Source organism: Boleophthalmus pectinirostris, unplaced genomic scaffold (assembly GCF_026225935.1).
Source record: "Boleophthalmus pectinirostris isolate CB_2022bp ecotype Guang Dong unplaced genomic scaffold, ASM2622593v1 HiC_scaffold_2, whole genome shotgun sequence".
In the NCBI taxonomy this organism is placed as follows: Eukaryota; Metazoa; Chordata; class Actinopteri; order Gobiiformes; family Gobiidae; genus Boleophthalmus; species Boleophthalmus pectinirostris.
Genome location: NW_026571152.1, coordinates 26,529,738 through 26,544,819, shown reverse-complemented (window position 1 = coordinate 26,544,819; position 15,082 = coordinate 26,529,738). Strand labels below are relative to the sequence as shown.

Genomic DNA, 15,082 nt, shown 5'->3' with positions numbered 1-15,082 from the left:
ACAGAGAGAAAAATCTATTATATGAAATATCTATAACTAGAACAATGACAAACAAGAATGAACTTTCACTTTTATGGCAATGTTTAATGAAATAATTATTCTTAATGTATGTTTCAGTAAAACTGCTTTCTCTTAAGTGTAGAGACTTATTGCAGGGATGCAAGTATTATATTTGGTCTTAAAAATATATTGTTGAAATTATAGATGATGTAGAGTGATGCAAGTCAATAAAATGACAAAAAACAGAAAACCTTGTCGACTTTGTTTCATAAGATCTAAAAGTGACATTCAAATGTGCTGGAAAACAGGAATTTTCTTTAAAAAAATGTGACATACCCACAATAACTTGACTAAACTGTGATACACCCACATTATATTACAGACTCATGCAACAATTGCAAAGAACAAGTTCACCCATATGTGTACACTGTGTCATGAAGGTGAAGTATATATAAATAGTAACATAATTTTATTGTTGTTTGTATGCGTGTAACTATGTGGTAAACTGCTGCATCTTGGCCACATGCATAAGGTTGAACATAAGGTTCTTAATCTCAATGGGATTTTTTCCTGGTTAAATAAAAAAATACAATAAAATAGTTAAAAAATAATATATATAATAATATAATAATAATATAATATTAAAATGTCCACTTTAAGGCCTCAGCGGTGATGAAATGCCTTTAAAAGTCCTGGGGTCAGATCCTGTGCAGGAGCTGCATGACGGCGATGGTGGTGCTTTGGCCGAAGATGAAAGCACCACAGACCAGGGTCAGAGCCCCCCACGCAGTCAGGACCACTCTGAGGAGCACAGGTGGATAGCAGTAGGTCACATGCCTTATAGACATATGATTTAACTACAGTGCAAAGTAAAGTACATTTTAGCTGGTAATTCTGTTCATGGTCATATTACCATCACAAGATTTTTCTGAATATCAAGCACCTCAAGAGACTCTATATGGACTTTGATTTTGCACTAGAATGATTAAACATAAATACTTCTACTACTTTTACCTTTTTAAATGTATATTTAAGATGAGGAGATATTGTCCTGAGTCCTGACATCTGAAATGTAGCTTCTAAATTTAGGGAATCTTCAGCTCATTTTTACCAGCATTTTAGTACAATAAGCACAGCCTCTGACAGTGCAAACTCTCTAGTGAGCATTGATTTCACATTACACTGACTTTCCCTCGAATCTGCCTCAGTCACTCAGCCTTGGTCCCTCTCCAACTTCTGATTATTTCTTCACAGTCAAAGATTTGAGGCGGTAAACAAACAGACGCTGCCTGCTTATTAACTACTGTCATAACGTCTCTGGTGGATTTCTGTGGCTTTTCTTGCAGATATACATTTACATTGCATTAACATCTAAATGAGTTTCTTGGAGTGTGCTCACCTGGTCTTAAAGGACACGGGCTCAGACTGCATGGCAAACATCAGGCACAGACCTGTTCAAACACAACATCAGCCCGGACTGTACTGTACTGTAGTTAAAGCTCTGTCCACATGGGGGAGTACCTGGGAAGATGAAGATGAAGAAGGCGCTAATGCCCCCGATCACACTGATGACTTTACTGATGTCGGGGACGTACATGGCGATGAGGAGGGTGGCCGTGACCCACAGGATGCTCAGGAGGTAGCGGCTGCTCCTCTCAAAGGCCTTGCTCACTGCCCCAGTACGTCTGTGATGCCACCGCATCAGGGGCTCCTGAATCACTGACCTGGGATCAGCACCAAGTCAATACACATCCATAGAGTTCTGTTATTTTTACTCAAGAGTTTCCAAATGAATGTTTATGGTGGAGTATTTAGGCATGAGTCCTCTCCACATCTGCCTCTCTCCCCCTCAGCTCATGTGCTGAGGGCAAGTGATTATGAACAGAGTTTGTAGACATTTATAGGGCCTAATTAACAGAGAGGGAGAGGAATTTCATAGTTTGTAAAATGTACAGTTTTGGCTTTATGGGCAGAATCCAGACTCTTCAACATTTATATTATATTTACTTCACACGTTGTGCATACATGTGTGTTTGTGATGGAACCTGCTAAGAGTGTTAATCCAGAGAGTCAATAATAGTGCATAGAGTCATAATACTCTGTGTGTCTGCTGGTACCTGCTGAGCAGCACAATGATGGGGTACACTGTGATAATGGACACTCCAAACAGCAGTCGGGCCACCACCATCAGCACATCATGTCCAGCGTACGACATGAGGATGTCTGGCTTCACATCCTTTCCAAAGGTCAGGTACCCATAAACCCCTGCAACACCACAGGGACCTACCATATTACATATTTACCACCAGCATCAGCTAACACACTATAAATCACTCATAACTCATCTTCATCTTTTTTTTCTGTTCTCATTTCTAAATATAGAATTACATCTACTAATAACTCAAGTTCTAATGTTAGCAAGGACAACGTGTAAAATGATCCTGACCCGTGAGTGAATAGATGATGAGGCAGAAGATCATGGACAGCACAGAGATGAGCACCCAGTGGGAGAGCTTCTGGTTCTCCATGCTGCTGTAGATGGCAATGGATGCTTCGTGACACTGTAAAACAAACAAAAATCTGGTGGATTAATCAACAAACCCATTGCCACTGAAAGCATGTTATAATAGAAGCTATGATACTCTACTAATCAGGCCCTTCAGTCAGTTTGGCACCACGAATTAACACATAAGACATTATTCAGTCGTTACACTATAACAGTTACTGATCCTTTGCAGTGACATCACGCTGGGGCTGTTCCACAGAAATACATTTCTATTATGTTCAGCAGTTTCCATGGTGACACAATGCACATATTAACAAACACAGACAAAAAGACAGGGCAGACAAAAAAAAGACAAAGATAATCTGAAAACAAGGAAAAATACAAAATGGATAATAACAGCTTCAGTTTCAGAAGGCTGTAATCAATACAAGCATTCATGGATTTATTTAGGAGTTTGATTTTCAACAAAAAGATAAGAAACAGTTGGGTACCTTGTGACTTAATTTTTATGTGTGAGTGACTTGTTCAAGCACACAAAGCATCTCACATCCCAACCAAATCAGCTCTTTCTGGTCAGATTGTGTTAAAATAAACCTCAGATTAAAGTCTAACTTGAGTAACAGAGCAGCAGACAGAGCAGTGCCTACGGTTAGCTTCACACCCCCAGGGAACGTTGAAAACATCAGCTGCAAAGTATCAATAAACACAACACAAATACATTTTTAGCAGTAGCAGTCAGAGGCCACGTTCTGGGATGGACAGTGCAGGAGGTGAGAATCTGCTACAGTAGCAATCAGAAGAGAGATGAGATAAGAAATTAAAGCAGGACTATGGCTTTGGGCTTTTTGCAGCACAGTGGTGGTCAGGCTGCAGGCTCTTGTCCCCACTTGATCCCAGCTGCAGTGGTCCAGTTTAAATCTCGCTCCCCCCTCCACGCCCCAAAGCTCCGAGCATCTCATCAGCTCTCTTTTCAGCCTCGGCAATCACTCAGCGCGGGGTCTCGTGTCTCCCAGTATGTTTGTGGTTTGGGTGAAAAGAACTGGCATCAATCTTCTTACACTTTTCCCTCTTTTTATTGATACTTTGCAGCTGATGTCATCAAAATTCCCTGGGGGTGTGACGCTAACTGAAGGTACTACTCCGTCTGAAGCTCTGTTACTCAGGTTAGGACTTTAATCTGAGCTTTATTGTATTTAACACAATCTCAGTTTTAGTTAGTCACTCTCACTCTTTTTTGTTGAAAATCAAACACCTAAAAAAGACAAAAGATGCTCGTATTGATCACAGGCTCTTGAAAATGAGCTGCTTAAATCAATTTTGTATTTTTTTCTTGACTTTTCAGATTTAAAAGACGCATTTTTCTGGTGGAGGGTCCGTCAAAAGCTTTTCTCTGTGGAGATATTTTTGCTTTGTCTGGAATATTTCACAGTATGGCATTAAACTTTTCTATCATCATGGAGACCAAACCAGACCAAGTTACAGGTCAGATCTGTGGAGACGCAACCCCGCTCACAGTCAGAATGCCTGTTTTTCTAGGTATTTTTGAGCTATTTAACCTAGGGAGACCAGAATTTCAAAATCAAAAACTGGGACACTCTCGGTTTGAGGTGGTTGGTAATAATAAAATTGTGAAACAAGTGCATAATTAAGGAGAATTGTTCTGCACTTGACCCATTTACGACTAACATGTGATCAGTATAGTCACATTTTCTTTGTCTTTTGGTCATTTTTAAGCAGCTTTTCTGTATTTCAAAGGTGAAAAAGTCAATGTATGCCTCTCTTTACTGTCGGCAAGTATTAAATTGGTCCAAAAAAGGGACACCTGGGACATTTCTTGTATAAAACTGTGACAAATTGCTGGTTTTGGATAAATCTGCAGGGACAGGAGGCACAGAGCTCAAAACTGGGACTGTCCCGGGTAAATATGGACATCTATTCACCTTAATTAAGCCACCTCTAATTGAATAAATGTAAGATAGAGCTGTTTAATGTCATACTGTGGAACATTCCAGGCAGAGCAATGGCATATTCATAAAATAAGTTACATAGTGCACTGTTTACCCATGTGTGCTTTGTAGCAGTAACTAACTAACAACATGTAGAGCATCCCCAGCGTGAAGTCACTGCAAAGTATCAATTATTAGATCCCAGAAGACTCCTCCGGGTGTTACCGTGACAACTGGTGAGGTTAAACATGGTCCATGCGCTTAAGACTGACAGAATCATCACTCCCTCCTACTGTACGCTGTGGCCGTTAAACAGGGAAAGTTCACACCGCCGGGCTCCCGTAGTGCTCGGAGGCAGATGACCTTTCACTGCACTAAAACACCACTGAGAAAAAACATTCACAATCACCTCTTTTGAGAGATGGCTGAATACTGGGTCAATACAATATGGGCCCTGCAGTAAAACACCAAATATCACTTCTCAGCTTTGACCGTGGTATTTTAGCAGGATTGATTTTGGACAAAAATACTCTTACTACTGCAGCTGTGAGGTTATGATAGATGAAGTACGTTTGGGCACTTGTGTATAGAAAAATAGACTAAGAATGCTGCAGAAATGGTGTACAAAAACAGTACTTTGGTTTTATGTGTACTTTATACTTTTACCTAGTACAATTTTGGCAACAGTACTTGTAAATGAGTGTTCTTTTATGCTTTTTTTATGTATGAGTGTTCAGGTTTTACAGAACTAAAACAGAAAAAGACAAAAAATCCTCACATGCCCCACCCCTCTCTCTATATACAACATTTCACAAACATGAATGCACTTTTAGCACTTTTACTTGACGACAATTTTGTGAGTGTGTGTAAGTATAAATAATGAAATATTTATACTTTAAAAAACCTCACTAGGAAGAATAGTTACTGCTGTGTGTAAAAGCCTCTCAACACTCACCTGGAAACCAAAGCAGATGGTCGGGATCGCACTGAACATGGACGCCCACGAACCGGTTCTGAAAAGTCATATTCAAATGTTTGTACTGTCAACATTTTCAAGTATTTTTTTTTTATTAAACATATGTAGATAACTTTTTCATTGTAAACTAAAATCCTAAAGGTGCACTGTGCAACTTTTCTGGTGGAGGATCCGATTGTCTCCATGGAGATGTTCTTGGAATGTTCCATGGTATGACATTTCCACCTAGCAATTTATTCATTACGTGTGTTTATATTTCTCAAAAACACAATAGTTCCGTCTGAATAGGGGCGACTCTCCACAGATCTGAATCATAATGTAGAGTAATGCTGTAATTTGCTTGTTTCCTTTGTGATAGATTAAACCAATCTATACTGTGGAACATTCTAGACAAAGCAATAACACTTCCATAGAGACGAGCAGGTGGCGGACCCTCCACTAGAAATGTCTCAAGTCTAAAATGCACAACTGTATTACTCAAACATGCATCAATCAGTCGAACTAGAACTCTGAGGGAGGTAATGATGAGGGGAGATCGTTATAAAAGGTCCACTTTAAAGCTATAGTATGTAACTTTCTGCATGATTCCACAGAAATAGAAAGTTAAAAGCGTTCTTGGGCACATTCTCCACGTTTCATGCCATACTGTGGAAGATTATAGCTAAGGGACTAACATTTCCATGGAGGCCAAATAAGAGTAAAAGTTTGTCAGAGTAAGGCATTTTTCTGTGTTTTTCAGTGGAATAAAAACATCTTTAGCTTTTATTTTATCAGTTTTTGACAGCCAAGTGTTTTCAAACCATCAAGTAAGAGGTGAGATGAACAGAAACGTACCCAGAACTGAGCATCGCCGTGGAGCTACTCAGAACAGCAGGCATGGTGTAGTATTTGACGATGATGGCGATGGTCAGATAGGTAGCAGCAAAAGTGCCTAAAACACTGAAAGAGGACAAAGATAAATGGGCCCTTTAGGCACCAATCAGTGAGGTTAATTATAATGGATGTGTGTGTTACTGGAGGGGAACAGCAGGGGTCAGCGTCTCCAGTGGGGTCACAGCATGGATCATTTATATACTGTACATTACTGTGAGAAAATGCCAGGTTCATGTGTGCATGTGTACAAGGTAATCGTGGCTATAAAGAATTCTATTTTATAAATGTATGCTTACTCTGAATAATGCATGAGGAGGTAGAACAATGCTCTATTCATGAGTATGTCAACAGTGAAGCAGCTCAGCCCCACAAGACTCATTAAAAATACAGCCATTTCTGTTTTCTATTTCTGAGAGGGATTTAACATAAAACAGTGTTACAGGAAATGCCAACAGGACTTTTGAGGACCTGAAGGTTGGAGAAACGATACCTGCATGGACCAAGCTCTGCCGTTGTGTCCTTAGGCAAGGCACTTCACCTGCATTGCTTAGTATGAAGGTGGTGTGTGAGTGTTAGAGGTGGTGAAAGAGGTTGATGGCGCAGAATGGCAGCCTTACCCCTGTTAGTCTGCCTCAGGGCATCTGTGGCTACAACAGTGCCTTACCACCACTGAGTACAGAGTGAATAAATAATGCAGTATTTTTATTATTATTATTAGCAAAATTACGTCCATGCCAATCCTAAGTAAAACAGCTCGATCCCTGATGTTTCAATGCCAAATCACTAATAGCAACATTTTAATTAAATAAAAGTCATAATTTATTCAGTATCATTATGTGGGCTCGAGATTCAGAGGTAAGGATGTCAAATGATAGAATTTTACTGTTTATTGTGAGAAGAAACATCGCATTTTATTATTACTGATTATTGATGCTGAGGCAAAACTTCTGAGGAATCCCTGCGTTTCAGCTGTTCATGTAGTCGAGTGTAAGACCATCTTTATGAAATGCAACATCTGAATGATTAAGTAAAGTTAATAAAGAAAAAAAGGAACATTACATTCAGGTTTAGAGCATAAATGGAGCTTAACAGTGACCATTAATTTTCATAAATTTTTCCCATAGACGTTTTGAAAAATTCAGACATTAGGAGTTCAAAGGCATCGCGGAGACTGAGCAGCTACATGATAACAAATATCAATTACACGGTTGTTTTAAGTCCAAGAAGAAGAGATTGCTTTAATAACTTTTAAAAATGCTTTAATAACTTAGGAGTTTATAAAGTTAAGTTAAATAAATTACAGGTCTTGAAGACATTAGTTACCAACTTACCATGTAGCTCATTAGCCCTGAGCAAGCTTTCAAACTTTTAATATAATTTATTTTGATTTTTTTGTAAAGTTTGTGAGAAATTTAGATCAAGAACTTTGTGAGTATGCAGTCACTGTTGAGCTTATTTTGCTTTTAAAATTGTGAAATTATTATAATAGTTCTTAAATAAAATTACAATTATAGACTAACAAAATAACTTTTTCACTCCCTATCATCTACGTACCTGATGTATTTCTGGACTCTGATCTCTTTGGGGATGGACATGGGCAGAATGAGGAACACGCAGAGCAGCACCAGGGCCAGGTGTCGGTCTGTGTACCAGCGGTAGGGCATCTCTGAGCCCGGGAGGCCGGTCACCACCTCGTACAGGGACCCACACACTGTCAGCACAGCACACATGTCACAAACTCAAACGACGCACCATTTCTGACAAGACAGACCGATTTCAGCAACACAAATGCTATTCATGTATTATTTTTTCATGGCTGATGCTGATACCGATACAGATACTGATTGTTTAGGATACAGAACAACCTATGTCCGATAACCTTTGGCTGATTTCTTATTTTCCTCACATTCTGTCATTGTCTCACGCACAGCCCTGTTTTAACCACAAACCCATAGGAGAACAATGTCATCATGTTTTCAGCAATTATCTCTTCCAACTAAAGTGTTAAAATAAAACTTTGTATGCATTTTCTATGAAAAAATATATTCTTCTGTTACCTTTCTCCTCTAATTAACTGTCTCAGAAATATATTGTTATGTGTGAGGTACCTTTATCTACAGTCAAATAAAACTATAAATAAAGTCACTCATTAATGTTCACACATATTCAAAGGAACTAGTCCAGTTAATTATAGGCATTATCCTGCTTTTAAGGAAGTTAAATAGAAAGTAATTTTATTTTTCATTTGTAAGATGGGGTCAACTTTCATAAAACACTAAACTAATTAATGCTGTGTGAAACAGAACAAAGGCATGATGGATTTTATAAGATCAGAGGAAGGATATGACAACGAACAGTAAGGGCTGCTTATTATTCCAAATCCGTATGAATCCGTATGGCAAAATAAATGCATGTTATTCAGATCTTAGTCCTGTTTAGGTCCAGGAAAAGGCTAAAGGGCCCATATTACCCTGATCTACTGTATGTTCAAAAGTTGATTCCTCATGAAAAACAGATCTGGAGTTGTGTTTTGTTTCATTCACGGATGTTTATCACGCAAATCCTGCATTTTAGGGCATTTTTCTGGTCCATCTTGTGATGTTATGTGGTAATACAGGAAGTGCTCCACTGTGTTTTTAAACCCCATACACCTTCAGTAGAATCACTTAGATAATTTCAGCCCTGGAATTTCCAATCTCTACTTAACTAAGCGTAAATGTGTGAATGAAACAAAACACAACTCCAGGTATGTTTTTGAGGAGGTTACATTGTCATGTAGCTTAAAACTCACAAGAGTCAATTTAACGTGATATAGGACCTTTCATTATTTGTGACTATTTAATTAAAATGATCTATATATCTACTTAATCAGCATGTTTACTCTTAGTGTGAAGCGTGTCCTAAATAATGTAGCTCACATTTCTCGAGCTGGTCGTTGATGATGACGAGGAAGGCCACACCGATCATGAAGAGGTTAAAGACGAAGCAGAGCTCACACAGCTGCCCGATGGCGGCTCCGCACACGGCCCTGACCACGGCCTGGTACGTGCAGCGCCCACTGACCGACGAAGAGTAGCCCAGAATGATCAACCCACTCACCAGGAACACAAGCGAGATCTGAAACAGGACACAGAGATGCATGGGGCTGGAGAAGTGCAAATTGGAACTCCGGTATAATCAATTAGGTATTAGGTTTTAGTGCATTTCTCTTCATCAAATATGTATCACAAAAGAGACTTACAGTAGGCCTGTCACAAGAACTGCAATATCAACTTATACTCAATATATAAAAGCTGGAACTATGTATTTTTGGGGCTAAAATTTGATCGCGTGTACAATTTCTTTGCAAAAGTGGGAAGATTTTGTTATTTTTGTTGCAATACAATAAGATTTAAACTGTAAAGGGTTGATTAAGTGATATGCATGGTTAATTATTGCTTCAATCTGCTACTTATTTATTGCAGCTCAGATTTTTTAATGATACAGTCTATTTAAAAATGGTTAACTGGGATTATCCTGCTTTATGCTTTATTGATATTGTGTCGAATTAAGTACTGTAGTTTCAGTATTATCTCTACAGCAATATATCGTGCTTCAACATGTGTTATTGCGACAGGCCTAGAAGAGACTTTTAGAGAGACATTTAAAGCTCTGACCAACAGTATTTTGCCTAGAAAGAATTATTTTCTATTTTTTCTTTTGCTGTTGATGCTTGAAATTGAACTGTAAAACTGATAAATCAAAATCAAGTCAAATATTCACAGATCAGCTTGGGTTTTTAATGGAGAGGTCTACAGTGAATCATCTGTCAGTAAAAGCATGGTTGGTTTAGAGAATTATTTGAAAACTACAGTTTTGTTTTTTTTTTGCTAAATGACGTTATGGGGCTGTCTTTAATATGCATATGGAAGTATCAAAGCTATAACAGATGTTTTTAAATAAGAAAAAATATAAATTGACTTGAAAATAGCGACTGATGAGCAAAACAAGGGAAAAAGTAACATTATTATTATTATTATTTTAATTTTTTTTTTGCCATGTAGCCCATCTCTATGTGAAATTTCTGACAGTAAAAGAAAATATTATGAGCAAGAAGGCGCGTAGGCAGCCTAGTGTGTAAGCTTTTCCAAAACTGTTCAGCTGCTTGTAAGGAACTGTGAGGAAAGTAATTTGCAGTGGTGGAAGAAGTTCTCAATTTTGTGAAATAAAAACACAGATATTGAAGCAAAAAAATTCCTCAAGCATCACATAAAAAAAGTAAAAGTATTACATGCTATAATAAAGAATAAAAACAAAGAAGGAGTGAGAGCTTCAGGGGACTGCATCTTAGTTAAAAGTCCAGGACAGGTGCTCCTCAAGGACAAGGTTCAATGAAAAGTAGCTTTACTTTTCATTCAAGTAAAAAAATGTAGTGGAACAGAAAATACAGATATCTGCTCTCACATGTAATGAAGTAAAAGTTAATTGTATCCACTTTAAGATCGACTTAAGTAAAGTACAGATAGATATCTACATTTTTTTCTTCTGTACAGTACTTTACTACCTTTACTTCGTTATGTTCAGCCACTGGTAATTTGTCAGTTGAGTATATTAATGTATTAAATATCAGAGTTTTGACACAATATAGGGCCTGATTATTCACAGAGTTTTGTTTTTGTTTTGTTTTGGCCCCAAGTCTCAGACAGTACAACGTTCTGTAGTGACAAATTGATATGCAAACATATTCTCGACAAAATCATAAGGAAATTAAAGCATCTGGTAACATCAGACACTAAAAATGATCAAAAATAACAATAACTAATATGTGGTTTTGCGATCTTGTTCACTTGGCGGTATCATAGGAGTATATCACAACTGTTTAGCTAAATGATTGTGAGCAGGGTCAGATTAAAAGGCCTATGTGATGGCCTCAAACACAACTTAGACTGAACAGCTCATTAGCCATGTCCAGGGTCAATGTGATTAGAGCAGAGGTCAGGTCTGTGCACGACCTTTGACCCAAGAAGAAAGACGTTAAACAGAAATGTGGATAAAAGTGTTTAAAAGGTGCAGTAACTTTTCGGTTGGGGGTCCATCACCTGCTTGTTTCTACGGATATGTCATTGTGTTATGTTATGTTCCGCAGTGTGACATTAAACAGCTCTACCTTACATTTACTCAATTACAGGTATTTTTATCACTCAAAAATACCTAGAAAAACAGGCGTTCTGACTGAGAGCGAGGTCGCCTCAGTCTCCACAGACCTGACCTATAACTTGGCCTCGTTTGGTCTCCATGAAGGTAGAGAGGTTTAAAGCCATACTGTGAAACATTCTAAACAAAGCGATAACATCTCCTAGAAGAAATGCAGGTAATGGACTCTTAACACAAAAAGGCTGCAAAGTCTGGCCTCATCTTTACTCTACAGATTCTTTAAAAAAAAGAATAAAGCTTAAAGTTGCACTGTGTAATATTTCTAGATGAGGGTCCACCACCTGCTTGTCTCCATGGAAATGTTTTTGCTTTGTCTAGAATGTTCCACAGTATAGATTAATCCTGTCTATCATGAAGGACACAAGCAGGTTACATCACTATGCTACATTACAGTTCAGATCTGTGGAGAGTCGCACCCATTTACAGAAGGAATTGTTGTATTTTTAAGAAATAGAAACACCCGTAATTAATAAGTATAATATGCAGTGTGTCAGTTTTCTGCTAGAGGGTCCGCCATTTGTTTGTTTCCATGTCGATGTTTTGCTTTGCTTTGAATATTCCACAGTATGGCATTAGACTGTGAAACATTCAAAGACTGGGTGTGTCTATGCTCAAAAATACATTGAAAAACAGGTACTCTTACTGTGAGTGGGGTTGCCTCTCCACAGATCTAACCTGTAACTCTTCCTAGTGCTGTCATCCGCTTGTCTTCGTGGATTTAGAAAAGTTTAATGCCATACTGTGTAACTTTCAAGGCAACGAAATAATGTTTCCATGAAGACAATCAGGTTGCCCTCCACCATAGAAGGGACATAGGGCACCTTTAAACTTTGTATAAAATAACTAAATAATGCAGCAAAACAGCCTACTGCTCCTGAACATTGCAAAAAGAACAGGCTACTAGTAAACAGATTGCTTTATTCATTTATTTGATCTTTTTTTATTGATTCATTATTAAATTTGTGCAGTTTATATTCCAAATGTTTAAGTTATTTTAAGTTTTATTTGTAGTAAATAAATGAATATGTAAATTTTCCTCTGCGTTTGATAAATAATTAAGAAAAGTGCCCACCAGCTCCACAGTGACGGCGCTGCGGATGCCTCCAGCCTTGTCGAAAGCCCAGGGGAAGTTGAGCAGTCCCGCTCCCAGCGCAGACTTGAGCATGATGAACACGGCTCCCGTAGAGCCGAGCCGAGGCCCCGAGTCCAGCGGGGGCTTGTTGGAGGCGGACGCCAGCAGGCTAATGCTCTCCCGGGCTAACTCCTCCATGGCGCACGGGCTACGCACAGAGCCACACGCGGATCACCTGTGCGCTCATGCAGCTAAAGTAGAGAGGCAAGGAGCAGTGCGGCTCATGGGGTTTTCTCCAGTCATTAGTCTGGAGCAGTGACACAGAAAGCGCCGTTCCTCTCCTCGGGTTTGTTTTCTCTCAGAGTCCAGTGAAAGGTGGGAGTCTGAGGTCCGTGGAGGGTGTGGCCGAGGCCGAGGATGCTGCTTTCACTTAACACTGGAAAACACATGTTGCAGTTTGGGTGATTGTGGTTCCTCAAAAGAAATCAGGGGGTCCAGAAGTATCACGTGGTTGGAGCCCCCTGCAATATAAAATAACAAGAGAACTGCAATTTGCTATATAGATCACTACATAGACTGTATAAAGAACACTGTTGGGCAAGTTACTTTAAAACTGTAATGCGTTATTTATTACTTATTACTGTCATTTCAAAGTAATTCATTACATTACAATATTACTGCACTTAAAATGTAAGGCATTACATTACTATTGCATTACTTTAAGTTACTCCCACCAAAATAACTGCGAAGATGCTGAACTTTTGCGCCGTATATGGACTGAACCAGGTCTAAACCAGGTCTAAACCAGGACTAAACCAGAGCAGAACCAGGACTGAACCAGGACTATAACAGGACTAACCTCGGACTGATTCCAGGACTGAAGAGGAGGACTAAACCAGGATTGAACTAGGACTAAAACAGGACTCAATATCCGGACGGGCTCAAAGGTGACCGCAGGAGAAAGGAGCGGCTTTGCTCCGCACCTCACGGAGGTAAGAGCGGCTGTCGCCCGATCGCGCTTTACGGTCACCGTGCTCGCGGGCTCACGGCATTGATTTCAGCAACTATTTGCGAGTACCCGACCCGTGTAAGACTCTGCTACAGCGCGTAACTTCTACCTTCCTTCAGCGTGTTCAGAAGTCCAACTTTTAGTGCGATGGTCAGTATCTTCCTCTGCCTTTAGGGTGCGAGCGCAAGAGCCTTTGTCGGTGCAGAACGTTTCACATTGTGTGTCACATCGACATTGTGGATTTTGTCGGGGAGAAAACTTGCAAACATACAGCACTTCGGAGGACTGTAAACTAGGTCTAAACCAGAACTGACCCAGGTCTAAACCAGGTCTAAGCAGCGTAGACTTCTGCGTCGGTCCTTTCGCCCGCGGTTACCAAGGTCTACACGGCCGCGTCTCCGGCGTTTCACCGCTGCTGATATCGCGGTGATTTTAGCGAATTTGTTTGAAGAAAAACCCACCACTTCAATCCAGGTTAAAAAAACATTGTAACGCGCGTTACTCACATTTGTACCGAGTAAAATATTAAAATTTTTCCCCCTGTAATGCCTTACATTACTGCGTTACAGCAAAAAGCAATGCATTACTGTAATTCGTTACTTTTATAACGCGTTACTCCCAACACTGATAAAGAATATATATACATACAGTCTATGGGCAACTAAAGGTGCACTACGCAAATTTCTGGTGCAGGCTTCAGCACATGCTTGTCTCCTATCAACTGTTATTACTTTGCCTGGAATCCACAGCATTAAAATTATAGGCCTAGCCTGTATCTCCATGGAGACAGGCAGGTGATGCCAAGTTACAGGCCAGATCTGTGGAGAAGTAACTGTGTTCAATTAGAATTCATGCTGATTCATTTTTTAAGCTATAAGAACTTCTCTAACTAAATAAAAGAGATAACTGTGGAACACTGCAGGCAAATCATTAACATCTCCGTGGAGACCAGCAGGCGGCCGACCCTTAGATGTGTGCACCTTTAAAGTAAAACATTTTAAGAAACATTGAAATAGAAAAACTGCCTGGTTTTGAGTTAAATAATGAATCAAATGTAAGGGCTGTAATAACCACAGCATACATAAAAGGACTAGGCTCTTTCTTTGGGCATTGGCACAAGATTATAAAAGTGTATGTACATTTTAATTTTACACATTCAAATGCAGCTGACTGAAATTCTACAACAGATATTAGCTGCAACCGAGCAGCTACTGACCCTCTGGTCTAGGTCCATCGTGAGTGATTCTTTCTTGGCCTTGAGGCCTCCACCTGCTTGTCTGCGTGGAAATGTTGTTACTTTGGATGTAATATTCCTTAGTATGACATGAAAACATCTCCATGGAGAATGTTCTGCAGTATGGTTGTAACTTTCTATTTCCATGGAATCATGCAGGTGATGTGCCTCCAGACAGTGATGCAGTTACTTTAAAGGTGGGTCTAATTAAACAGAGCTAAAGACATGCGCCACTATGACTGCAGTGTGCACAGAGAACATGTGAACAGGTAC

General features: G+C 39.4%; 1 protein-coding gene across 1 annotated transcript; it reads right to left on the bottom strand.

The window, feature by feature from the left end:
- Window positions 1-698: 698 nt before the first annotated feature.
- On the bottom strand, window positions 699-12,764 carry slc38a8a (solute carrier family 38 member 8a). The gene is made up of 10 exons (XM_020935342.1): window positions 12,567-12,764; window positions 9,220-9,418; window positions 7,856-8,012; window positions 6,263-6,367; window positions 5,408-5,465; window positions 2,447-2,561; window positions 2,118-2,265; window positions 1,522-1,724; window positions 1,400-1,451; window positions 699-801 (listed from the first exon to the last, which is right to left on the bottom strand). The coding sequence occupies exons 1-10, from the start codon at window positions 12,762-12,764 to the stop codon at window positions 699-701; spliced, it is 1,338 nt and encodes a 445-aa protein (XP_020791001.1).
- Between the last annotated feature and the right edge of the window lie 2,318 nt (window positions 12,765-15,082).